This window comes from Frankliniella occidentalis, unplaced genomic scaffold (assembly GCF_000697945.3).
Source record: "Frankliniella occidentalis isolate FOCC.00 unplaced genomic scaffold, Focc_3.1 Scaffold19, whole genome shotgun sequence".
NCBI classification, from domain to species: domain Eukaryota; kingdom Metazoa; phylum Arthropoda; class Insecta; order Thysanoptera; family Thripidae; genus Frankliniella; species Frankliniella occidentalis.
This window is the reverse complement of record NW_026267149.1, coordinates 1647824-1662618: the sequence shown is the minus strand read 5'-3', so window position 1 is coordinate 1662618 and position 14795 is coordinate 1647824. Positions and strand designations below refer to the sequence as shown.

The following is a 14795-nucleotide window of genomic DNA, read 5'->3' as shown; positions in this document are numbered from 1 at the left end:
TTCCCTCTTGCTTCAGCTCTCCGACCGATTCGTGAAAATGAATCCCGCCACGAGAGCATCGTCGTCCGGCGACGAGCATTCCGACTACGACAGCGTGCTGACAGAGCCCATGAGCGACGAGGAAGTTATGCCCCAGCTCCGATTTGATGACCCACCGAACGTCGAGGATGGCGCTCAGGGCGATCGGGTTCGCCAGACTTCAGGGGCCAGACTGGCCATGCAGGTGGGTAGAGTTTACTTGTGGAGGCATCTCCCTGGACTTCCCTACCGGTTTTTCTGACTGCTTATATGTGTACTTACATGTCAACAGGTGCAGACGGCGGCCGCACGCGCAGCCGAGGGCAGCGGTACGAACTCTCCACAGCTCGACCCCCTCAGGCAGCTGCAGGTGAACCAACGCCAGCAGCAGGAACTCCTCGCTGCCCCCGAACCAGAGCACGCTCAGCTCGAAGACCACCTCGAGCGCCTGCGTGCGGAACAACTGGAGCTCGAGCAGCGCCGCCAGGAGGAGGCAGCCGCAGCCACCCAGGCCGAGAGGCAGGAGAGGTTCCGCCTGTACCAGCTGCACCGAATCCAGATGATGGCCCAGAGGGAGCGGCAGGTCGCCGCGGAGCAAGAGGGCGGCGTCGGCCACGCCGAGGGTGGCTTGGGGGTGGCACGGTTCTCGTGCAAGGCCTGCCCGGCCAGGTTTACCCACCACAACCTCATGACCCGCCACTTCAGCGACGAGCATCCCGTCGAGAAGCCCTTCCCCTGTCCGGACTGCGGCCGCGGCTACGTGAACCGCGACGTGATGGAGGCCCACTACCTGACGGTGCACCGCGGTGAGCGCCCCTTCCCCTGCGACCAATGCGACAAGGTGTTTAGCAGGGCCGAGTACCTCAAGACTCACACCAGGGTGCACACGGGCTACAAACCATATTCCTGCACTTACTGTCCCCGGCGCTTTGCTTGGAAAGAATGTGTGGACTACCATATCCGCACACATACCGGCGAAAAGCCCTACCTTTGTGTGTCATGCAATCGCGATTTCCGTGGACGGAGCGCTCTTAAAATGCATGAAATGATCCACACGGAGAGCTTTCCGTTTCCTTGCACCCAGTGTGAACGGCGTTTCAGAAGGCCGTACGATCTTCGCGATCACGTTGGAATCGCTCACAACCAGGCTGGCCAGGAAGAGGACCCTGCCGAAGTGGATGAAGTGAGGGAGGAGCGCAATGTCACAAGAGAGGAACAAGATGCTGCCATCGCTGCATTACTCCCAGCAAATGATGAAGTTCTTATTTTATAAATTTTTGGCAGCTTGATGAAGTTGCATACTATTTTCTGTTTTAGGTACTGTTGGTAAAATTATTGTGCCTCTGTCAAATTTCAGTGAGTTTGAACATTGGCATTTATTACTTTTTTGCAGTACAAAAATATTTTACTGTAGGTAAGACTTAAATTTGACTTTCAGTTCTCATTTTAGACTCTAGTGCAGTTCACTAAACAGAGTTTTTTTTTGTGTGTTTTTTTTATATGTATATATTTAAAGTCTGATGTATTGTGTTAATATTTTATTTGCCTGACAGTACAGCACTTATAAATGGTTGCCAGTAATTTAGATTCTCTTAAATAGTTAAATGGAGATAGTTAGAACTTAATTTTGACCGATGCATGACACTTCCCCAATGATTCATTGCAGGTGTTAAATTGCCGTCACTTAATGTGTAGTTCTTTAAATTAGGTCACTTTCTAGTCCTGTTTTGAGCTACTACTTTAGACTTTGTGGTTTAGTGGTAAGTTCTGTCGAGGAACACAGGTGGTCCATTTTTGAAAACTGTTTTTCATCCTTGTTTTATAAAATTTGATTCCTTAGCTGAACTCAGTTCTTTGTAAGTACATAAATGAAGTTTTATTAAGGACTCCTTAACTTTATTGTGTAAAGTTAATTGGTAACCCATAAGTATAATTAACTTTTAATGATGTACACTGCACTCATTTGTTGTTACCTTGGTGTATCAATACTAATAAATGTGTGAATGTTTTAAAAACGTAATAAATTGAACTGTTTTAAGTTTTACTTTTATTGAAGATTTCCAGTCTACATATTGATCAGTCTACTTCCAACTTACTCAAATTTATTGTGTCATTGCTAGGTGCAATCTAAAACTTAATTTGGTAAAATTCTCAGTTTTGTTTGAACACAATGACCAGTAAGAAGTTAACATTTTCCTTAGGAATACATTACAATAGGCTTCACTTGTTCATACTTAATCTGGTTACCTACTGATTTCCTTGACAGGCACTGAAGACTGCTAAATGCCATCACACCAATACCTTTATCACAATACTTGGGCAGGGCAAGGGGTCCCCAGTTCTAAATCTAAAGCTCTTGTAGAAGTACAAGGTGCATGATCTATCACAATACATTGATATTTCCGGTAACATCAATCAATTATCATCACAGTCATGCTGTGTCTGTCTTGAGCAGAAGCAATGATGGAGAGGTTAATAAGTAAGTCCTAAGCTCTAGGACTCTCAAGGGAGGATAAAACACTTGTATAATAAGAAAACTAAACTAGTTGATAACATGTTAACAGGTAAAAGCTTTATGCTGAGATAAAAGACTAAATAACTTTTGATAAGAGTTTTAAAATAGGTAACATATTTTCTCTATATAAATATTTAAAAATGCTTGGACCCTGTGTAACTTCACTAGATTATACAGTAAAAATGTCAGTGCCTTGAACAACTGACTATCCTACCAAAAAGAATAGTGCAATTTTAATTTCAGTTACCCTTTGAAGAAAAATGATGAAACTCTAGCGGTCCATTTTCTGCAGAGAATAAAAACACAGCATAGATTTTCAATAAGCCTTGAGTTTCCTCAAACTATTCCGAAAGGGCCATTTTGAAGTACTACTAATGGCACTCAACCCAAAATACATTAATTAAAAAATATAGGCGTTACTAAAATTGTCACTAGTTATAAGTTCTTTTGCATGATGTACATTAGAGGACCAAAATATAACAAGCTTGACATTCTTGGTAAAGTACCACTTCCATTATCACTAGGAGCATCACCAGGATAACAACTTGTTCCATTTTCCTGCAAAAATAAAACAATGAACACATTTGTTTTAACCATGAGAGAGGTTGTAACAGGACTAACGGATTAATTATAGTTGGTGTAACAAGACAATAATGACTTACATTTCTGGTATAGCTGTAACACTTGTGCTTGCGCTCTCTCACAACTTTCTGATGAATACAATAATCAGGACCAGCATCTATATATAAAGAGGTATTGAATTGTTAGCTCTTGAATTGAGTATTGAAGTAATGTGTCATAAGTGAAAAACTTATTAAAATGCTTACCTTCTTGAGGGAAGAAGGATATTGGGATGGATGGTTCTGCACAACTACACATTGGTTGAGAGATTACAAGAGTGGCACTTAAGAAGTTCATAGGAGCAGCATAAATAACTCTAGAACAATCTCCACAACCAAACTGGTATTCCATGGGGCGGGAAAGACTGTCACTCAACACAAGCCACGATCCTTTAGTAATGCAACTGTAATTTCGACGTATGAGCTCCCACCCATAAAAGGATTTCACAGGTTTGGGTTGAATCCATGAAATAAGACTGAAATTGATTTTTAAAAATAAATATCAGTAATCAGTACTCTCAAGATTATTTTTTTTACAATTTTTTAGTGATGATAAAAAACAAAAACATTTTACCTCTGGAAAAGCAATTGTGCACTAGATAGCCCAGCCCACATATTTCTTAAAATAGAAGCAAGAGAAGAGCTGAATCTTGCAGAGGATTGTGTTGCTTCACTTGCCCCTCTTAAACACCATGCTTGCAAGTTATAACGCTCTTGCAGTCGGTAGAATCCTTTTTCTAAAAGGCTCTCAGTCAGTTGCGGGTCTACCACACCAATAAAATCCCCTGTCTGGCAAAAAAAACAAAACAAAACAAAAAAAAAGCAATAAAATAATAGAATTTAAATTTGAAATGAAGTTTTTACACATATTTTAGTATGTAAACAGAGCTTTACTGGCTTATCTGGTTGATTAGATGCCACAATGAAACCACCATCATCAATTAAGTAGCAGTTGTGTTGGAGTTGAAGTTTCTCATTATCACCACAGTAAAATTGCAAGACACTATTGAAATCGGCCTGAATAAGTTTTTGGTCCAGCTCAACTCCAGCAACTGCAAACAATAGTGAGGGAAGGTACTTAGAACATTTTTACACTATAAATTGCACAAGTTATCAGCATCCACACACCTCCTACGTTCACAGTTTCACTTCCTTTCTCATAAGGAATGGGACATGTGATGAATACATAACTGTCTTCGGTTTTAGAATCATCCCGGTTGAGGGTAGGTGTAAAAACACACTGATTCCTTGCCATAGCTCGAAGGTACTTATGGTTCTTGTGCGGATTCCTGGTTCCCTCATATTCTGCCAAACGACTAAATGGCAAATAATGGGGTTAACATACTGATAGAAGTATTAACACATTGAGTCCCATGTGACCACCTGAATGGCCACAGCATGCTGCGTTTCCTACCCCCACTGGGACTCAAGGTGTTAAAAAGTAAATTAAAAAGCCTTGAGAAAAAGCACAAAAACAAATATGTGGTTAAATATACCTGATAGGTCGAACAATAGTAAGACCACCTTCTGTGCTGATAAAACGGCTTCTAATACCCTGTTTTTCTGGACCAGTCTTTTCCCATTCAGCAATCAAAAAACGTGTTTTATCCATGTCCAAGAGTAGATGGCGGAGCAACCCAACATTACCTAAGATAATGAAGAAAGTTGTATAATTGATTGAGTTTTTGATTGGATACAGGAAGATGAGAATATTTAATACGAGGGGCCCACAACTCTTGAATTCAAGTCTCCAGGCCCTCAAAATCACTGAAATAACATGAATTCCTCCGAATTCCCAGGAAATCCCTTGAATCCCCTAAATTCGTTCAGAAATCACATTAAAATCCTTTCAATTCATTAGAAATCCCTCCAATTCATTACTAATCAGCCTAGCATCTGCAAAATTTAGTCATATTAAATCATCTCAATTCATTTGAAATCTGTGGAATTTACTTGAAATAATTAGAAATCATGCTGAAATCAAAGGGAATCCAGTTTGAAATCAGTAAAATCACGTGAAATCCTGAAATTAGGTGTATGAGACTTTTTGGAGCTGCTGGCCCCTCAATGTAACAGAAGGGACCTCACATTTATGTTGTTTTTCAGTGACAGACATGATCAATTCTTCAATAAATTCTTGGGAATCTGTGTTGGTCTGAATATCAAAGCAGTATTTCCATGGTGCTAGTAATGTACCAGGAAGATTGCGAAGACTACTGAAGTGGTCTACATTTAGAGGTGTGTTTAAAACATTTATCACATTATGTCCAGGAGGTATAGCTAGACCCATCCTTAAAAGAAACAGAAAATTTAAAATTATGTAGACACAAATGAGGAAAAAATTACATCACAAATGGTAAATGGTTTACCTGAAATTTGACGTTTTGAGGGGTCCATAAAAGTGATTCATAGAAATAAGTATTGCACGTCCAAGATCAACAGGTATGATTGCCTGTGGATACATATTGTGTCCAAAGTGACCCCTAACTATTGATTCTCTCATCCGTTCCAAGACTTCCCAGTCAGACCCTTCAGCTTCAACCAAATCTATGTTTGGTGGGTCTTCACCCTGTTCAAAAATAAACCAAAGGCATTAAAAAGTCATGACCTGAATGGATTTTTTCTGTTTTCGTTTTATATCAGCCCAGCAGACATGTAAACACAAAAGAAAGGAAAAATGCTGGTACTTGATAATTTATTATTACCTGCAAGAATGACATGTGATGATGAAGTTGTGGGTGGAAGACAACGAAACCATTGTTATTTATGGCATAGGGGTATCCAAAAGAGCCCAGCAAGTGCTTTGGAAAAAGATCCTCCAGGTTGCTTGTGGGGATGTCAGTGCCCACAACACCTAGGAGAAGTGGATCACGCTGGAACAAAAATTAATTTTAATTCTACATAGAATTTTTGTTTTTTCAGTAAATTATTATTGATATTTTTTTTTTTCCTTTGAAACTAACCACATCAAAAGATGAACTACCAACCGGCAGAGTTACAGTGATAACTGGTCCAAGTCCCTGTGGAGATGAAGAAAAGTAAGTCAAAATTGAATCACACCACATACCATGTTCCATTAACTGAAATGTAAAGTGAAAATAGAGACATACTCCTTTGTCTATGTAAACATTGTGCCAGTGGAAAAGATCTTTAGTTGCTCCATCAGACAAAACAAGAGGGCGGCCCAAAACACGAACATAATCCTGCAAATTTGGAACTGCTAAGAAACATTTCATTTTTGCTGTTGTAGAAATTTAAAAATTTTTCTGTGCAATACCTGAATGCGATTTTGTATGGCACCCAATGCTGTAATGCTACTGAAGTACCCTCTAGTCTTACAGGCCATACTTTTGAGAACAACAGTAGGAATTGGGTGGGGACCACATCCAAATGTGAAAACTCGGACACAGTCTTCAGTTGACTCATTACAAAGATGGGCACTTAGCTCATGAGGCCATTCAGTCCCACCATCACTGAAGAACATTATAGCCTTGTGACAATTTGCACCCTCCCATGGCTCACGGTCTTCCGAAAACTGCAGTGTGCAAGCACAGAAACATGTACGTGAGTAGAAACATAGGAGATAGATTTCCCTCCAATAATGAAGCAGTATTCATACCTTAATTTTGTCCTGCAGCACCTGAGGCCAATACTACCTCTAGTATGATGATAGTTGAATAATAGATGTCCTACTAAATGTGCACCATCATAATTAGCCATGCACTATTTCCTGGCTGAAGAGAGTAGGTTAAATGCAATTTAACATGCAGACAACACAAACTCCAAAAGCGCCATAGTGGGCCTACAAATAAAAATCATCGCATTCTGTATAAAACAAAAGCCATTTCTACTGTGCTCCATAGAACATGCAAGACAAAACAAGATACATATGCATCTTGCCACGACTTTCACTCAAGAATTGTGAAATAAAATATTAAAGATTAAAGGAGAGCAACTGAGTAAAATTATTTTAAAATATACATGTAAGTGCTACAGTTTGAAAAGTGAAAATCTTACTAGTAACATAGACCATAAGAACATAAATCCATGCTTGAGCTAAATGTTAGATTGTATATAAAAACTCACCCTTTGAAATGCATCATATGCAAACTCCAGAGCAGTTTCGTAGCTGGTTAGGTTGCTCTCATGGAGACGATCAACAGCATCTAATAGTACTCGCTTGTTTTGACTGGTAGCTGGCACCAGACTGTCCATACAGGGAACAACCCAGTTGACTTCATTGTTGAACTGGTAAAATATGACCATAAAAGAATCCATCAAAATGGAAGCTTTGGAAAGTTTATAAATTTTAGGAATTTTAAGGAAAAAAGTTAAAATAACATTACCCATGCTACATTAACATAATCATCTTCAGAGAGGGTCTTTATCAGAGCCTTTACAGCTATTTTCATAATATCTATTGTCTGACCATGTACACTTCCACTCCTACATAAAATATATAAGGTAATTAACAATAAATAATTAGATGACCACAAAATAATAATAATAATTAAGAAAATGGATATTGGAAAACATTACTTGTCAATCAAGATTATGATATCTTTTGGAGAAGAAATGCTGTGTATATACCACGATCTTCGACGAACATCATACAAATCAGGTGGATTAAGGTTTTCAGGCCATCTGAAAATGGTAGTGTTAACAACGTGAAACAAAAAAATAAACCAATACACTAATATACTTGTCTATATACCTAAGAGCAGGATATATACGCATGAAGCCCCGTGCACTGCCGAAATACTGCCAGCGTAGCGTTGGATCTTCTTCAAAATTCTTTGCAAAGACTTTATCTAAGGCTGCACTCCACCGTAACCCATTCAAAATTTCTGGATCTGCAAGCAGGAAAATTAAACATAAGATTAAGTTAGATGTGACATATTTTATTGGTCAAGGCAATGAAAGGCATTCCAATTCAGAATTCTTTCATACCCAAAAAGTTAATTTTGTAAATAAGCATGCTTTGCTTTCTGAAATTTTGACCAAAATGTTTACATGGTATAGCGGTCAAAATAATACACTGGGTTAAAGCAAAGACAATTTTTCTTACATACCTTATCGTATTCCTAAAATGTATTCTGATATGATTACAGTAAGGTCTGAAATCATACAAAAGCCACAAGAGAGAAACTTAACATAAATTTTATTGTTTGCCCACAGAACATGCATCTATCAAAGCAAGCAAAACTGCATTTTAGAGCCATGATGTGTAATCAAGAGGAAAATTTTATCCTATGAGTGGGAAAGTCAAAGTGTATCAAGACTTATTCTTCTTATTTATTTATTATTCTTTATGATGGCCGAGAATCCGGGAGTCTTGATCAAATTGGTTGAACACTTAAAAGAGCAAAACTAGGGCCCTTGAAATCTTCAGTTTACCGAGAAAAAGCAGAGGGAAGCATTGGGGAAGGAGGAGGAGGGGGGTAAATATGTGAATCATCACTTACGTTTCATAAATTTTGAAAGACTTCATTCAATAATATAAACCAATTGATGAAAGCTACAAAACAAAGACAAAAAAGATAAGAAGCTGCCTTTAAAATTGTTATCTGATTCTTACCCACACCCACTGTCTCCGAAAAGTGCAGTAGAATATTATGTACAGGAAAGCAATGGGTGCAGCTGCACTAGGCTACTTACTCAGTGTCACTTTGTTGAGGCCAATAATTTCAATATGGAAAGTACATTCGTGTGAATTATAGAGTTTGTATAAGCCAAATAGATAAGTACAAAGAGAGATAAATCAGCTTCAAAAAATAAACTGCTGTACATTAACTGGATTTGGTGACCATCCAGATAGTGAAAAAGCCCTACAAGCTTTGCAAGAGGCATCTTTTAATTATTTTTTTAAAGGTTTATAATTGTAGACATTGGAATCAATATCCTACACAACCTGAACATGCTAAGCCAAGGCCTTACAGATGTAGGCAAGATCAAGTGAAATATTAGGACTTTGATTCACATACCATGACCCCAAACCACTTTGAAGAGGGAGCCCATCCCTAAAACAAAAAAATAATTCCAGAAGTAGTCAACAGATAGATGTTTTATAAGAACAGTTAAGATGTCGTTCCTCCCCATTGAAAAAAAGCATAAACACATACATATGGAAATTGCTTTATGAACATGTCATTTGACCAAATGAAAAGTTCTACTTCTATGCACCAGAACTACCTCTAGTGAAATTAATTCAGAGAAATACATAGTATAACTGGCTTACTCTTGGGAATGAGTATGTAAGGTATATTGATGAGGATTCATTTGGCACTGAGACATTCCACACTCAGAAGAAATAACACCCGGCATCATGGAATGAAGGATTTAGATGCATGCCAAACACATAAACATCTAAAATGCACACACGCGCACGCGCGCAAACACACACACACACAATGGTGTACAACGTTGAAACTGAAGTAAGCACACAATCTTTCCAGTCAGTCATGATTCAAAGAAAACTACTTACTTAATACTACTGTCAACATAAAATAGTAATTATTCAAAATTTAGTTTTTACTTAACTTTTTGAATAATTCATTTTAATTAGACAGAGAGGAAATAATGAAATTTTATAATTATTTAAAAATTATCTAATCATGACTGATTTAGACAGAATAAATGTGCTACACACAAGTGTGCACGACTATACAGGGTGGCCCGTTTGCACCGGTGTGTCTGTAAGTATGCAACCCAATCTACTTCAGCTCAGCAAGGGGAGTAGGTGAGCCCTCCCCACTTCCCCCCTTGCCTCCTCTCGCACCTGAAGTAGAATGGGTTGCATACTTACAGAAACACCTGTGCAAACAGGTCACCCTGAAGGTGAGAATACCAAGTTAAGTCTTTCAAAATATATCACACCCAGTACCTATGGATGAAATAAAACAAACGTAAATGCCATTTCAAAGAAGTACTGATGTGTTCTTGATTACTCAAATAAAAACAAAAAAACAAAAACAAAAAATGATTTTTGTTTTGATGAACATCATAATGAACACATAAAGTACATTTTAAAAAAGCCTTTCAATGTGGTGGCTTGAAAAACAGTCAAAGCGGGCATGTTTTTAACTGCATGACAACAAACTGAGAGGTGTCTTAAATTCTCAGATTTTGATACATCAAACAAATCAACACCTTTAAAGGGAAGATCCTGGGGCTTCCCTGTCTGGAGGGTCCCCCTAGGATTTTTTACTATTTTTTCTAGTTTTTGTTAAAACATGAGTTTTTAACATTTAAAAATTATTAGAATGTTCCAATATTATTTACGACTAATTCTAAAGGTCAGAATGACCTAGAAATTTTGAATATTGCTTCTAAATGTTGTGTTTGTCCGGCTCTTGCTCTCAACATGAATGTTTTTATTTGCTAGCAGCGATCTGTCCAGGAGACATCAGGCTATAAAAATTTATGGTAGTGTTCTCTATTTAGTAGCACTTTTTTTGAAGTGAGAAAATGTAGTGCACTTTCAAGTGGCTAGCACATCAAAAAGTCGAAAAAAATGTCACTGCATTCTGTTCAGCAAGTGCAGTGTCCAAGTGTCCATTGCAAGGCGAATCACTACAAATATTGCCCCGCACTAAATGTACCAAAAAGATACGGAGTAACATTTTTGTTTGACATTTGGATGTGTCAAGCACTTGCAAGTGCACAACATTTCAACACTTCAGAAAAAATCTTACTGCATAGAGAATAAGCCATTAATTCTCTTAGCCAGTTGTCTAGTAGACAGATTGCAACTGACAATCAACACTCAAGTTGAGAGCAAGAGCCCGACAAACAGAACATTTGGAAGCAGTATGGAAAATTTCTAGCCCACCCTCACTCTTAAAATTAGATTTAAAAAATATTGGATTTTTAAAATTAATATTGAAATGTTAAGAAAAACTTTTTTTTTGTAAATAAAAGCTTTACATAATTGTAAAAAATTAAGGGGGGGGGGGGCTCTAGACAGGGGACCCTCCAGATGTTTCCCCCTTTAAGAATCCTATTCTAAAAATGGAAATACTAATCTGTGGGAGAGAATCACACTACTTCCTTTAAAAATTCCACCATCCAGTTTGTTAGTTGTGCATGATTCAATATTAATTTTATTTTCATTAGAAGAGTTTCAGTAGCAACAGCAACTGTAAGTGCAAAAACAAACTAGGAAGGGAGTGATTTGTAATCACAGTATGTATACGAGAGAAACATTTTGGTGAAACAATTAAAAAGCAACTTGATTCTCCCAGCTAAGAGGAGCAGCTGGTTGGGCTCAAGCAATGCTGTTTCCACACTCTAACACCAAATCACTTATCACACTTTGGTACCTGCACTCTGCTTCGAAATAAAAGTTCTGCCAACGACAAGGCAATTTTTTAGTTTTTTTTTAAATCACAACAAAACCGTCTAGTTTTGCTGACTTTTAAAGTTAATGTGCAATTAATGCGCACATAAACTTACTATATTTCAATAAGAATTTAAATTGAAAAATGTATTTGTTGGTCAGAGGCCTGACAGCCGTGAGTCACAAACTCAACAAATATTTGGAAACCAAAGTCTTTGGTGAAACACATACACTGGAAGAGATAAAACCCTGAAGGACCTTCTGTTCCTGCTAAAACTGAAATAAATTTGATGTATACCTTGAAATTTTAATGCATCTAAATAGCAGCCGGTAACTTATGGGCAATTAAAATTTTTGATGCATGGCTATTAGATATTCATAGACACTTTTAGTTTAAGTGAACACACTAGCAAACTGATCTTTCACTTCAGCTGCCAAACTGCAAAAACGATTTGAAACTTTACAATTGGAAAGAAAGGAAAACACATGCTGAAAGAATTTAAATCAATCCCTACAGATCTACATTCTAAAATCATGTTCATCATCTAAGAAGATGCAGTTCCAGGATTCCTGTCTTTTAGGGTTGTCTATTGTCTAAACATGACACACACAGAAAAGGGATGGAGATGCTAAATTATTTTTCTAGACGAAATAAGAGAATGCTGATCAGTTCATTTCCCTTCAATATCTATGGCCACGCATGCCCTGGCCCTAGCAAACACACAACACACGAAGGCAATTATATGCAATTTGGAAAAGATATAAAAAAAATAAAATCACTGTTTTCAGACCTGTCACAAAATATCAAAAATATGCCAATGAATTCCAATAACATTGCAAACCCTATTAAGAGTATCCAAAGCTAGTTTTAACAGAGTCTGGAGCTTCTTTTTAAATAGAGCAGTTTGACATATGAAAATTATAAATAATTATTGCTTATAACCGACCACTGATCTTCACTGACAAAAATCTTTGACAAAATAGTAAAATTTGATGCTATAATTATCAGGAAATGGATTAAAGAATAAATTCAATGGAATCATATGAGAAATACTAGGTGATACTATATTGTGACAGCTCTGCAACCAAACCAAAAAATTTTCCTTGAAATATACAAGTCAGCACTAGTCAATCAGTTTTAGCAGGCACCAACTGTGGTCAAACATCTTGCTTCATGCTCCCTACGTACGCCGGCCTTTCCGTGAGATGCTAGGAGCAGGTGTAAAACTGGATGACCGCTTTGGGCAGCCGTCACCCTTAGGGAGCTCTGCGCCCCCCTTCCCCGCTGCACGCGCTATGCTGGTGGCAATGCACCGAGCATGGTTGTGTCCTAAAAAACACCCCACTCAATTCATCATTCCTGTGCTATGTTTGTTGTGTCTTGTGAAGTGAACCATTCACATTCTTACGCCTGTGGAACAATACATGCACAAGACTGCAAGATTGTTTCAGTAACATTATTCCTGGCATAACAGGTTGACTGGTGCACCATTTGACCATAAATACAGTAGATACTTAGGAGACATTACATAAGGATAAGATTGTCAAAGAGAAGTGACCTTTCAACACACTGTCCTCCCATACAGGCATGCAGTGTCTGAGGAATATTTTAAAGGTGAGCTTTTTTAAAACATTGAGATTCGTGCAAACTACACATGAATAATGACAAAACATCAAACAATGTAAAAATATCTGAATTACTTTGGCTCTTGTCTGTAGTTAATGTAAAAAAAAAATTGTTTAAGATTGAAGAGAGTGGACCACACAATCAAAATGCAAATAAAACAAGTAAATGTTTGAAAAAGTGCCAGCCCTGAGAATAAAACAGGATTTGGTAACGTACTTATTAATTAATTTCCCTAGTCAAAAACAAAAGTCAGTCCCACATTAAAGAGACAACAGCAGTTGTCAAAAGCACAAACACAGTTTTTTCCATATTAGTAAGTATACATGATATTGATCTCATAACTGTCATGCATCACAAAGTAAATGAGGACATTATAAAAGTGGTTAGGGATCAAGCAAAACGGTTTAAACATAAAGTTAGATGGCATAATTTTTCCAAAGTTCTGCAAGAAGTGTTCTTTGAAAATTTTCTCTAAAGTAAAATTGTTGAAATAGAGATAAATAGATCACTTCATCAATATTAGAGTAATAATGCTAATGCCATTAGCCAGAGGAGGGAAAATTTTACAAACCACTGAAACACAGCTTATATAGATGCTAAGTTGTAGTTATTAACAGAACTGTAGTGTAATATAACAAGTTGTACTTACATCCTTCATAGATTTCGAGAGGAATGTGAACTCCTGAGCCATTCATGGATACATTCTGACCAAAGGAGGGTATATACATGAGAGCACCTTCCTCTTCAGCCTCTGATCCTTTCACATTGAAAAACTGTACTCTGCGAAGGGTCAATGTTAAGTCCTCTTCATGATTATCTTCAGCATCCTTAGCTGCTTCATATAGGCGCTGCCAGAAGAGATTTCATTTAAAAATCTACAGGTTGGTGAGGAGGTACACAGAATAAATAGACTACGATATTCAAGGAAATGATCAAATTCACCTTCAAAGCTTGCTCCTTTTTCAATAGGAATGAGTCAGCTAGTGTTAAAACTTCCTCCAGTATTTTGGTCCCATTTACTGGTATTAGTTTGATGTCATACGAGTTTGAATAAGCCTGAATGGAGGAGACTTTGAGATTAAGATAACATTCCATATCACTGGCATGGAGGCATCCCCTAACAATTAATATACCTCGGATGCAGTTTTAGTTCTCAAAATGTGAGACGCTGTGGAAAGCAGCTTTTCCTCCAAGCTGGAAGACAGCTGAGAAAAACTGTAAAAGAAAATAAGAAAGTGACACGCTACATGTAAGAGGTAATAGATTATAAAAATGTTAGATCACTAATAACCAGTGAGGAGTCATATGTATGAATGACTACCAACAAAGTGTGATTGGCAAAACAACACGATAAAGAAAATTGTAGTGTTTGGAATAGAAAAACTGTTTTTAAAACAGTATGAATTTTATTTGACAGTAACCAATTAAGAAAATGATGAAATGTGATAAGATAAAATAACGAAAATGAAACGGCCGCTAGCATTGAACGAACAGTAACTTACGTTTCCAAATCAGGAATATAATCACATGATACACGAATAGAAAAGAGTGTCAACAACGATAGAGTTGTTTTCCACATTTCTTTTGGACCCATTTGAATACGTTCACTAGTTTATTCACTCTAGACACTCTAAATTGAGACACCAAAATCTAGCAGACGACTGTAGTGGAGTGCGT

At 37.6% G+C, this 14795-nt stretch overlaps 3 protein-coding genes across 11 annotated transcripts in view; 2 read left to right on the top strand and 1 right to left on the bottom strand.

The window, feature by feature from the left end:
* The window catches only part of LOC113207072 (zinc finger protein 771-like), a 3269-nt gene extending 1213 nt beyond the window's left edge, over positions 1-2056 (top strand). Inside the window, exons 2-3 of the mRNA XM_052264465.1 lie at positions 17-223; positions 311-2056. Coding sequence (XP_052120425.1) covers positions 38-223; positions 311-1291 — 1167 coding nt within the window. The 5' untranslated portion in view covers positions 17-37 and the 3' untranslated portion in view covers positions 1292-2056. The remainder of the gene's footprint in view (positions 1-16; positions 224-310) is intronic.
* LOC113207075 (microtubule-associated protein RP/EB family member 1) overlaps positions 1-14795 on the top strand; it is a 389806-nt gene that overhangs the window by 369956 nt on the left and 5055 nt on the right. The gene's annotated exons all lie outside the window — the stretch shown is intronic.
* Positions 2051-14789, bottom strand: LOC113207071 (voltage-dependent calcium channel subunit alpha-2/delta-2). Of its 3 annotated transcripts, XM_026423431.2 has the most exons (22): positions 14621-14789; positions 14252-14333; positions 14061-14174; positions 13768-13966; positions 9138-9173; positions 7868-8006; positions 7693-7797; positions 7500-7599; positions 7240-7401; positions 6431-6688; positions 6264-6356; positions 6117-6173; positions 5859-6026; positions 5523-5722; positions 5242-5444; positions 4650-4800; positions 4282-4469; positions 4048-4205; positions 3728-3942; positions 3361-3629; positions 3196-3272; positions 2051-3091 (listed from the first exon to the last, which is right to left on the bottom strand). In XM_026423431.2, the coding sequence occupies exons 1-22, from the start codon at positions 14710-14712 to the stop codon at positions 2969-2971; spliced, it is 3189 nt and encodes a 1062-aa protein (XP_026279216.1). In that variant the 5' UTR covers positions 14713-14789; the 3' UTR covers positions 2051-2968. The 3 variants fall into 3 exon arrangements, with proteins under 3 accessions (XP_026279216.1, XP_026279217.1, XP_052120418.1); XM_026423432.2 differs by lacking the exon at positions 9138-9173; XM_052264458.1 differs by lacking the exons at positions 13768-13966; positions 14061-14174; positions 14252-14333; positions 14621-14789 and having other exon boundaries at positions 8619-12821.